General features: G+C 68.3%; 1 protein-coding gene across 3 annotated transcripts; it reads left to right on the top strand.

Moving 5' to 3' along the window:
* Positions 1 to 548: 548 nt before the first annotated feature.
* On the top strand, positions 549 to 10167 carry EGFL7 (EGF like domain multiple 7). 3 transcript variants are annotated; one of them, XM_068552625.1, is made up of 10 exons: positions 549 to 584; positions 2064 to 2158; positions 6019 to 6140; positions 6388 to 6504; positions 7433 to 7548; positions 7763 to 7855; positions 7989 to 8153; positions 8798 to 8862; positions 9455 to 9617; positions 9824 to 10167. In XM_068552625.1, the coding sequence occupies exons 3-10, from the start codon at positions 6061 to 6063 to the stop codon at positions 9844 to 9846; spliced, it is 822 nt and encodes a 273-aa protein (XP_068408726.1). In that variant the 5' UTR covers positions 549 to 584; positions 2064 to 2158; positions 6019 to 6060; the 3' UTR covers positions 9847 to 10167. The 3 variants fall into 3 exon arrangements, with proteins under 3 accessions (XP_068408726.1, XP_068408724.1, XP_068408725.1); XM_068552623.1 differs by having other exon boundaries at positions 7760 to 7855; XM_068552624.1 differs by having other exon boundaries at positions 565 to 584; positions 2067 to 2158; positions 7760 to 7855.
* Positions 10168 to 10237: the final 70 nt, after the last annotated feature.

Here is a 10237-nt window from a genome sequence, read left to right as displayed (position 1 = left end):
GCGCTAATGTGGTCCCACCAGCTTGGTGGACCCATGGCCCTGGGAGGGCCCTGTGTGCCAGCCACGTCCTCTGTCACACACTGGGCCCAGCTGGGTCCCAGGGTCACCAGCCAGGCTGCAGCTGGGCCCAAGCACGGTCTCTGGCTGCTTCAGGGTTAGACTCTGAAGTCCCCGGGGACAGCTCCCCCACCCCTGCCCCAGCCGCTGGGCCCGGCCCCTCCCTCGGCGGCCCCCCACCGCCCCTCGGCCTCCTGTTTGTTCACTGACAGATCCCCGTTATCAGCGGACAGCACACACAGGAAGTCCGGCTGGGAAGGGCCCATCCCAATCCCGATTTACACGGGGACGGAGCATAAAAAGCCGCCCTTCCTCGCTCCGGGAGGAACCTCCCTGCCCCAAGTCCACCGTCCCCACGGCCGAGACGAGTCCACCGTCCCCATGGCCGAGACGGAGGCTCCAGCCGACGGGACAGGCAGGCGGCCTCGGGAGTTGCCTCAAGGCGGCCGGCGAGGGGTAGGGCCCAACCCTGGCCTGAGGGGGCAGCAGTGGTGGCCATGGCCGAGCCCGGCCCGCGGCGGCACCAGGTACGGCAGGGGCGGCCTTGGAGGGCAGGGAACGGGAAGAGCAGGACGAGCGCCCCTCTGCGGGCCCTGTGGACCGCGGGCCCCTGCGGGCTGAGCTCTGAGGGTCTGCACTCCGCTAGCTGGGGCCACCGCATCACCCCCCACTGGTGCCATCCTCACCTTGGCCAAGGGCACCCACTGGGGGTGGCACAGTCTGGATGCCAGTCTGGCCTGCCCGACCCTGACACTTACGCTGGGTGGCCCAGCCGCTGCTGTGACCCCTGGACGGAGAAGCCAGTGCAGCGGCCTCCCTGCCCCTCGCACGCCCTCCCGAGCCCACTCTGCTTTCCCGGGGAGGCCCCCGGGTTGGCAGTAAGGCCACCTCAGCTGGCCCCTCTTCTCTGCGACCTGCGTGTCCCGAGGGCATCATCCCCCAAGGGTGGGGGAGCACCCCGAGGGTGTCGGGGAGGGGCGCCGGTGGGGGGTGGGAACCCCAAAGCCAAATCTAGAGCCAGGAGGAGCCATGCAAGTGGGGGGCACTGAGCACAGCCCCAGGAGGAGCCCCCGTCTTCTGCCGCACCGGCTGGGGGGCGGGCAGAGGCACAGCTTGGGGCGGCGCAGCGTGGGCGCTCTCTTGGTTCCCCTTGCGCCCTAGGGGAGCCCCCCACCCAGAGCAGCCCAGGTCCCCGAGCGGGGGGGCCCTTCCTGGCCCCTGACGGTCTTGTTGTCACGTCCACCCCAGCAGTCTGTGTGACAAACACCCGCTTTCCAGATGAGAAAGCAGGTGCTAACGGGCCGCCCAGCTTAGCCGCGGAGTGAGGACCAGCCACCCAGCTCGCCAGGCTGCCCCTTCCTCTCAGGCCTGAGGTCAAAGGGTCAAGTGACCAGCTTCAGGGCCTGGATGGGGGCAGGGAAGAGGGCAGGGCAGCTCTCCCTCCAGTCCCCCTATGCCTGGCCCGTAACTCTTTACTGCCTGGGGCTGCCTGCTTGGGTTGCGGGGGGAAGAGACACCGCCACGCCAGGGACCCCCCCCCCCTTTCACAGTCACAGGCATCCCAGCCCCAGCCACCCCAGCCACCCTCAGGTCATCTTCCAGGGGCTGCCAGGGGCCCCCGGGCCAGGAAGGGGCTCCTGTCCAGCCTCCTGTGTCCCCTCCCTTCCTTTACCTCCTGTGCACCAAAGTAGGCCTGATCCGGATGCCCCCCGAGCTGAAGGCCCCCCTCCCCATGAACCTGCAGGATGCCCACCCAGCACCCCAGGCTTTGCAGAGCTTTCCATCCGGGGTCTCAGGACCCCCGGGCAACAGACACACCGAGGCTGAGGGTGTGGGCAGGCCTGAGAGGCCCGTTCGGCTCTGGCCGTCAGAGGGGTGGGGGTCTGTAGGCCAAGTGCAGGCCGAGCTCCCACAGCCGCATGGAGGCTGGCCCCGTCCCCCTCCCCAGCCCCTGGATGTCACGGTGACCAAGGCTGTGCGCTAACCCACACTGTGTCTCTGATCAGCAGACCCCGGCACAGGGGAGGAATGGGCGGCCCCCACCGCTCAGAAGAGCAGCTGCCACCAGTGTCCGGGGCATGAGGGAAGACTGCTTCTCCAGGTGAGTGCCACAGGTGGTGCTCTGGGCAGCAGCAGGGGGGCCTGGCTGGGCCTGGGCACGTTTTACACACGTGCACACACACACACACACACACACACACACGCACTTAGGCGAACAGGGCCTGGGCTCCAGTTCCAGGGCAGAAACTGCCAAGAGGTGCAGGCCCAGGGTCTCATGCACACTAATGGCTGTAACAACGCCGGTGCAGAAATGACGGAGCTCCCCAGGGGAGGAGGTGGTGGGGCACGGGGCACCTGGTTCCAGCTGTGCCGGCTGCTGTCTCTCAGTGGGCACTGCTGGCCACTCCACCACATGGGGCTGCTTTAGCCCATGTTGCAAATGTGGAGAGGGAGCCTGGAGACAGAGGAGAGGTGACTGGCCCAGGAGCCCCCAGTGGGGGACTCCTTGGAGGCCTGAGGAGCACTTAGGGGTGGTCCCAACTGTCCTGAACAAAGGGGGCACCAGGTGGGAGCGTGGCAGGCACCCCTAACCTGGCACACTGGCTGGGAGGGAGGCTTGGTGTCACATCTAGGACCCAGCTGGGCTCTGCCGAGCCCCGCCGCCACCTGTGTGATCTCTGGAAGTACCGCCTATGAGCCTGGGGATCACTGCCGTCCACCACACGTGTGGCCGCAGGGCAGCGGTCAGCTTTAGCCAGCCCCTAGTGCCTGGGGAGCTGGCCACCCGGTTGCTATGGCCATCCCCGGGAGTCGGTGCTCAGCCTGGGGGAGTCGAGAGCTAGCTACCCGCGGCCAGCGCGGGCTCCCCGTGCGGCCTCCGGGCACCTGGCTGCTGGCTCAGCCCTGCGTCCCCGCGAGCCGGCTGGGAGGGGCGGCAGCGCTCGGAGGCGGGTAGTGCGTCAGGAGACCCGGTTCCAGCTGACTCACTGCTCGGCCCCGGGGACGCCGTCCGCCGCGGGGCCTCAGTTTCCCAACCTGCGCAATGGGGGTGGGCGGGGGTTCGGAGCCCACCCAGGGTGAGGGCGGGCCGGGAGCGGGCCGGGAGGGGCGGGGCCGGGGTTGGCGGGCGGGCGGGGCCGGGGCCCCTCTGCGCGGTGGCGACAGCGGCGCGTGCGCGCCCCGGATCGGGCGGTGAGTGCGGAGGGAGCGGGGCGCCTGGCTGGGGGCGCGGGGACGGCCGCGGGCGGGGGGGCGTTCGCCGTTCGGGCTGGGGGCGGGGGCCTCGCCGCGCGCGGAGCTGGGGGGCGACGCAGCGCGACCGCGGGGAGCCCAAAGGTGAGCGGGCCGGGAGCGCCGGGCTCTGCCGCGCGGGCACCCGACCCCCAGCCCGGCCCCGGATCTCGCGGCTGGGTCCGGAGAATGGGCCCAGCGGCCTTGGGAAAGGGCGCCCCCTGCTGGTGACAGGTGACCCGGGCCGGGCCGCGCGGGGGGTCCGGGCGGGGACCCGGGCGGGGGAGGGGGGGGCGCCGCAGCCCCTCATCCCCCTATCCGGGCCCTGCGGCTCCCCCAGGGCCTGACTCAGAGCCTCGCGGGCCCCGGACCCCGCAGCCCAGGCCAGCCGTACCCTGCGGTGGCGGAGGGGGGGGAGGTGTCACCCCACCCTCGCTCCCACTCCCCACGGAGCCGGCCGTGCAGGGGGAAGGGGAGACATGGGGTGGGCGGTGGAGAGGGCGCACCCCCAGGGAATCAGTCTTGTAATCTCACTCCACCTCTCCGCATCCACCCCCGCCCATCCTAACGTCCAAAACACCCCTCACGGTGGAAGGGGGGAACCCAGGGCTATCGCCCTGCGGTGGAGTCTGGCCCCTCCCTCTGCCGACTGTCTCCCCGGGTGGGGGCAGCGAGGCGGCAGCCCGGGTCAGGTGGGAAGGAAGGTGGTGGCAGGGCTCGTGCAGACACTCAGAGGGGATGGGACATTATTGCTTATCATTCTGGAGGTACCACAGACCACCCTGCCCTGGCTCCCCCGCCCCAGCAGGGCTGTAACACCAAAGGGAAATGAGATTCTGCCAGCCCAGCACAGGCTGGTCAGCGCCATCGGCTTCCTCTGGCTTAGGGGGAAAAGCGTGACTTTCAAAAATCAACTCTCTTCTTTTAAAAAGCACATTTCCTTTCTAACCAGCTTCCGATAGGTAGGGGAGGTGCTTGGGGTGGGTGTTTGTGGAGGACAGTTACATTTGCATGAGATGCACCGCCCTCCAGGTGCCCGGTGTGGGAGAGCTCAGGGTTTGCGGAACCCCGGAGGCCCCTGCCCAGCCCTGCCAGCCCCCCGGCCCACCTCTGCCTTCCTGGGGCCCACTCCGCAGGGCCACCTGTCCCCACCATTTCACTTCTTGCCTGGACCACCACCAGGCCCTCTGCCTAACAGTGTGCCCCCCGCAGAGTTCATCTGCCGAGCCAGCTCTGACTGGCAGGACATGTCCCTGCTCAGAAACAGCTAGGAAGCACCCCCCCCACCCCAAAACTAAGTCCAACACCTCAGCTGCCCGCTGCAGCCTCTGCCTGCTCCGCCACCCAGCCCTCCCCTGTCAGGCCCGTGACAGAGAACAGGAGGTGCAGGAAAGCCCTCGTGCAGCTGCCTTCCTGCCCAGCCCAGGGCCACGTGGTGCCGTGGGAAGAGCACGGACCGAACACCCAGCTGAATCCCCGCATGGACCACGCGTGGCATCGCCTCCCTCTGGGTCGGCCTGGGCGGGCATCTAGGGTTCAGTAATGCTCATGGTGGTTTATGGGACTGACCATAAACCAGAGGAGCCAGAGGAGGGGCCTCCAAGACCCTAGTGGTGTCTTTGAGGAAACTGAGTCCCAGAGTCCCAGAGAGGGAGGTGACTGTACCCAGCCTCTGCTCCCCGCCCCCACCATACACACCAGTTCATCTCCTTCCTGTGCCCTTTCCTTCACGGGCGGGGGGAGGGGTCCCCTGCAGGGCCGGGCTCAGCCCACCTAGGGGAAACCTCTGATGGGGCGCCCGGAGCATGGGAGCAGAGAGCTCCCAGCTCCCCAGACCCTTGGCTGTGCACACGGATAGCAGCCCCGCCCCCGTCCCCTCTGCTTGTTGCAGACCATCAGTTCCCGGCTGGGGCTTCCCGGGAATCCCTCTCTGGGCCTCCCCAGCTCCCATCCACAGCCAGGGCAGGGACGGTGACCGGCTCCACCGGCGTGTGGGGCGGCTGCTCCAGTCCCCCCACCATCTGGGTGCCCAGTAGGGCCACTGTCTTGGGAGCCCTGGAGGCTGTCTGCACTACCGGTTTAGTCCCGGCAGGGGAGTGACCCCCCTCTTAAGTGCAGACCCCGGCCCCACCCTGAGGAGGACCATGGTGGCCCCTGCCCGCTGGGCACCTGCACCCCAGTGGACCCCCAAGCCACCACGGCTGGCTCCCCGTCTGGCATGTGAGGTCACTGAAGGCCTCAAGGGCCAAGCCAGCTGGGATGGGTTCCCGCCCTGCCACTAACACCCCAGTTGCAGACTGAGGTGGGGAGTACAAGCCCTGCCCTGTGGGAAGGGCACCAAACCCAGCCAGGGGACGGAGACGTGGTCCAGATGCCCGCCCTGGGCCCCCACCTTCCCCAGTGAACTTGACCAAGCCCAGCGCTGTCCAGGTGTCCCTCTCCCCAGGCGAGGGCTTCAGCGTCTGTTCCCAGACCCCGGATGTCGTGGCCCTTCTGTGGTCCCTGGGCGGGCTGTATACGGCTGGTGAGGGGCTGGCCTCCTTGTCCAGGTGGGATGGGGGTGGGGAGAGCTGGCACCGCCCGTGGAGGCTCTGCCGCGGCGGTGAGAGGTCCCAACAAAGTGGACGAGCTGGGCAGGTGTCACAGAGCCAAGAGGCCAGTCCCCACGAGGGGCACGGGCTCGAGGCGGGATCTGCAGAGGGACTTACAGGGTTGTGCTGTGTGCTCCAGGCCATCCTGAGGAGAAGGCCGTTCCATCCGGAAACACAGGCCATGTGGGGCTCCCAGGAGCTGCTTCTGCTTTGGTTCTTGGTGCTGGCGGCGGGCGGCACCGAGCACGTCTACCGGCCTGGGTGAGCCGGGGCTCGGGCCTCTGGGTGCTCGGGAAGTGGGGGTGTGCGGCCGGGAGCCCTCGGCCCCTCCCCAGGGCAGCCCCAATGTTTGAGGAGCCGTGGCTTCCCTGGGCTCCTGCTGACTGTCCTTCCCATGGTGACACTGGGAAATCCCTTCCCCACTTTCCGGCTCCCTTGGGTTCTGGGGCTGGGAGGGTCACAGCCCTGGGAGCCCCCCACTGACTTTCTGGCCCCCATCACCCCATAGCCGCAGGGTGTGTGTCATCGGGGCTCCCAGGGGCCCCGTGTCCGAGTCTTTTGTGCAGCGTGTGTACCAGCCCTTCCTCACCACCTGCGATGGGTACCGAGCCTGCAGCACCTACCGGTGAGCGCCGCCTGCCGCCGCAGGGCCCCATCTGCCATGCGAAAGCCCTGGGGCCGGGAGGGCAGTGCGCCCCAGAAGGGAAACCGAGGCCCAGAGCAGTGAAAGGACTCGCCGAGGCCACGTCTGAGTGGGTGGCGGAGACTGACACCTGTTGTAACCTGGGCAGTCCCGACTCGGGAAGTTACCGCCGTGACCTCAAGTATCAGCTACTACAAGGGCATCTGGCGCATCCGCTCCCCACCCTCATTTTAGAGGGGTCCCCCACCCTGTCTGCTCCCCTCCACTTTGGGGGCACTCCCACCCCCACCCAACATCGCTGGCTACAATCTCTCACCCGCTTGGCTGCCTGAAACCTTCCTCGTCCTGGCCCTGCCCTTGGGGCTCCAGAGGGCACCCCTCTCCCCATGGCAGCCCCCGACAGTTACAGATGGAGATCCTACCGCCCCCAGCACCTAAGATGTCCCAGTCTGTGCCAGTGAGAGGGGCGTGCATCTCTGGTTCTCTGCTGTGGGAATGTGGCTTTAAAAGATTTTATTTTCTGTGAGGTTCTTGAAGACCTCCCTGGTGGGGGATGGGAGATGGTGTGGCAAGCCCCTTCCCCTCAGGGCCTAGATCCCCGTCCCTAGAATAGGAGGCTGTCCCCCGGGGTGCCACCTCTGCTCCACGCCAGGCTCAGCCAGGCTTCCTTCCAAGCCTCGGGGTCCTGCTCAACACGGCAGGTTGGGCCGGGGAGGTGGCTTGTGCCGTACCCTGAGGGTGCCATCCCTGGGGGAGAGGATCTCTGGGGGAACACCTGGGTGACCTTGTCCACACTGGGGGAGACGGCTCATGTGGTTCTGGAGGGCATGGGGACGGAGCCAGCCTGGAAGGCAAGCGGATGGGGAAACCTTGGCTGGGCCCCTCTGAGCTGCCCCCACCCATCCCGCAGGACCGTCTACAGGACTGCCTACCGCCGCAGCCCTGGGCCGGCCCCCGCCCGGCCTCGCTATGCCTGCTGCCCCGGCTGGAAGAGGACCAGCGGGCTGCCCGGGTCCTGTGGAGCAGGTGAGGGCCCCTAGCGCCTGGGGTCAGTTAAAGTAGAACCCAGCGAGGGAGCGGTCCACCCCGCTCTCCAGACCCGGGGCCAAGCACCAGCTGCTTGTCTCTCAAAACCTGAGTGAGCATCTCCGGCACGGCACCCCTTCCCTGGCTGCCACCCCTGCGGGGCCCTGGGGACTCTCCTGAGTTGGTGACAGGCCTCCCCACCCACCCACAGCAGTATGCCAGCCACCATGCCAGAACGGAGGGAGCTGTGTCCAGCCCGGCCGCTGTCACTGCCCTGCAGGATGGCGGGGCGACACCTGCCAGACAGGTGAGGCTGGTTCCGCCCTCCCAGAGGGGGAGGGGCCTCCGGGCACCTCCTGTGTGTCCTGGGTAGCCCACCGATGGGTGGGTCTCGAGGGGGCTCAGGGTGGGCCCCCCTGCCTGACAACCCTTTCCCGCAGACGTGGATGAGTGCAGGGCTGGAGGGGGCGGCTGTCCCCAGCGCTGTGTCAATACCGCGGGCAGTTACTGGTGTCAGTGCCGGGAGGGGCACAGCCCATCTGTGGACGGGGCACTCTGCCTGCCCGAGAGAGGGGCCCCCAGGGTGGCCCCGAACCCCGCGACAGGTAAACGCCCCGCTTGCCCCCCTTGCTGATGCGCCTGGGGGGTGGGCAGGGAGGGCCCGGGGTGGTGGGGGTGACGGGCGCACTGGAGGGTGGATGGGTGATGGCTTCCCACGGGGACCGCGGGGAGGGCCTCAACTCAGCCCCGAGTGGAAGGAGGCGCCCACGCCGGGGTCCCGTTCGTGTCCCTGCCCAGGCAGCCTGGAGACACAGCACCTCCCTCCGCTGGTGACGGGACATTATTACTTTTGGTACGCGCTGTGACACTTCAAACTCGTACCGTGAGTAATAATGCGCCGTTGGCAGCCCGGCACCGAGAGCGAGAGCGCGGCACGGACCTCAGCCCGGACCACCTCAGCCCGGACCCCCTCAGCATGACGGGGACCCCAGCACCGAGGGGCGGGCGGGGTGAGGCTGCGTCTGCCCAGAGCCACCTCCCGGACCTGGAGGATGGCCTTGGTGGACGGCCAGCACCCAAGGTCGGGGGAGGACTCGCCACGACAGCTGGGGCGGGAACCCGGTGCCCAGGGCTGCGCCCCGCACCTGGAGCAGAGGCTGGAGGCCCCGCGTCGGGAGGCGAGGCCAGCCGCGGTGGGGTGCAGGGTGGGGAGCCCGGCGCCCCTGACTCAGCACCTGGCTCTCCCCAGGGGCGGACAGTGAGGTGAAGGCGGAAGTGCAGAGGCTTCAGTCCAGGATGGACGTGCTGGAGCAGGTGAGGGCTGGGCTGGGGCCCGGGGGCCTCGGCCTGGGGGCGAGGTTCAGTGGGGGATGGGAGATGGTGTGGGAGCCACAGCCTCCTGGGCGGGAGGCTTCCCGGCTGCTGACAGCCTAGGGTGCCCTTGGCCTGGGCGCCGTGCTGGGCAGGGGCAGCAGCCGGTGTCTGGGATGCCAGGACAAGAGGGGCGGGGCCACAGAGAGCGAGGACTTGGCCCAGCCCACCCCCGCCTTTGTCCCTGCAGGGACAGAGTGCCCCTGCGGCCTTTCCGCAGGGTCCTTGACCTGAGACCCCTCAGCCGCCCTGTCCACCCCTCCTAGCTCCTCCAACCAGGGGTCCCAGGCCTCAGGGACCATTGGCCAGGCTGGCCTGTGTGACATCCGTCTGTGCCGCCCCCTGCCCCGTCTCCTGGCGCAGAAGCTCCCTCTGGTGGACGTCCAGGGCCCTGCAGCTAGAACTGAGTCTGGGGGTTGGCGGTGCCCTTGCTGGCCACCCTATTATCCTTAAATCCTTGTGGAACAGAGAGGGTAAGGGGCTGGCCCAGGGTCACACAGGCCCTTCCCCACCGGGCCCTCTGCCTGCCCCGTAGAAGCTGCAGCTCGTGCTGACCCCGCTTCACAGCCTGGCCTCGCGGGCCCTGGAGCACGGGCTCCCGGACCCGGGCAGCCTCCTGGCCCACTCCCTCCAGCAGCTGGACCGCATTGACTCTCTGAGCGAGCAGATCTCCTTCCTGGAGGAGCAGCTGGGTTCCTGTGAGTGCCGTGGTCCCTGTGACCTCCCCACCCACAGAGTCCCCCTCTGGTAGCCTAGGACCCCCGAGGCTGGGGCCGGCTCCTGCCCAGAGAGGCCAGAGGGTGCAGGGGGCGGCAGCCACAGGCCGAGTGGGCAGATCTGGCTGGGCCGGAGGGTGGTGGGGAATGGAGACTGCTGACCCCAGCCCTGCCCCTTCCACCCATAGGTTCTTGCAAGAAGGAGGTGTGACAGTCTGACCCAGGCCCCCCGCTCTGGCTACCAAGAGCCCGAGGACACCGGCCCCACCCCGCCACCTCTCCGACCAGGAAGGCCCCCCTGCCCCACATGGGGAGGTGGGAGTGTGGGCCCTCCTGTGCGAATCCAGCCCCAGCCCAGCCAGCACTCTGGCCTTGTGAGCAGAGCCCGGCCAGACCCCTGCGCCCCCCGGCCGGCTCTGCAGGCCTGGTGGGCCCACGGCTGAGGAAGGTACAAGGGCTTCCTGCCCAGGGCCTGGCGCCTGTGCTGCTCACCAGGCAGCCCTGATCATTGTCAGAATAAAATGAGACTTGAGCCGCTGTGTCCGTGGATGGATTGCAGGAACATTCTGAACCTGACGGGCTTCCCCCTGGCCGACCACCAC

The sequence above is a fragment of the Eschrichtius robustus genome, chromosome 10 (genome assembly GCF_028021215.1).
Source record: "Eschrichtius robustus isolate mEscRob2 chromosome 10, mEscRob2.pri, whole genome shotgun sequence".
In the NCBI taxonomy this organism is placed as follows: domain Eukaryota; kingdom Metazoa; phylum Chordata; class Mammalia; order Artiodactyla; family Eschrichtiidae; genus Eschrichtius; species Eschrichtius robustus.
Note: the sequence above shows the minus strand (reverse complement) of the source record. Positions and strands in the feature narration are given on the sequence as shown.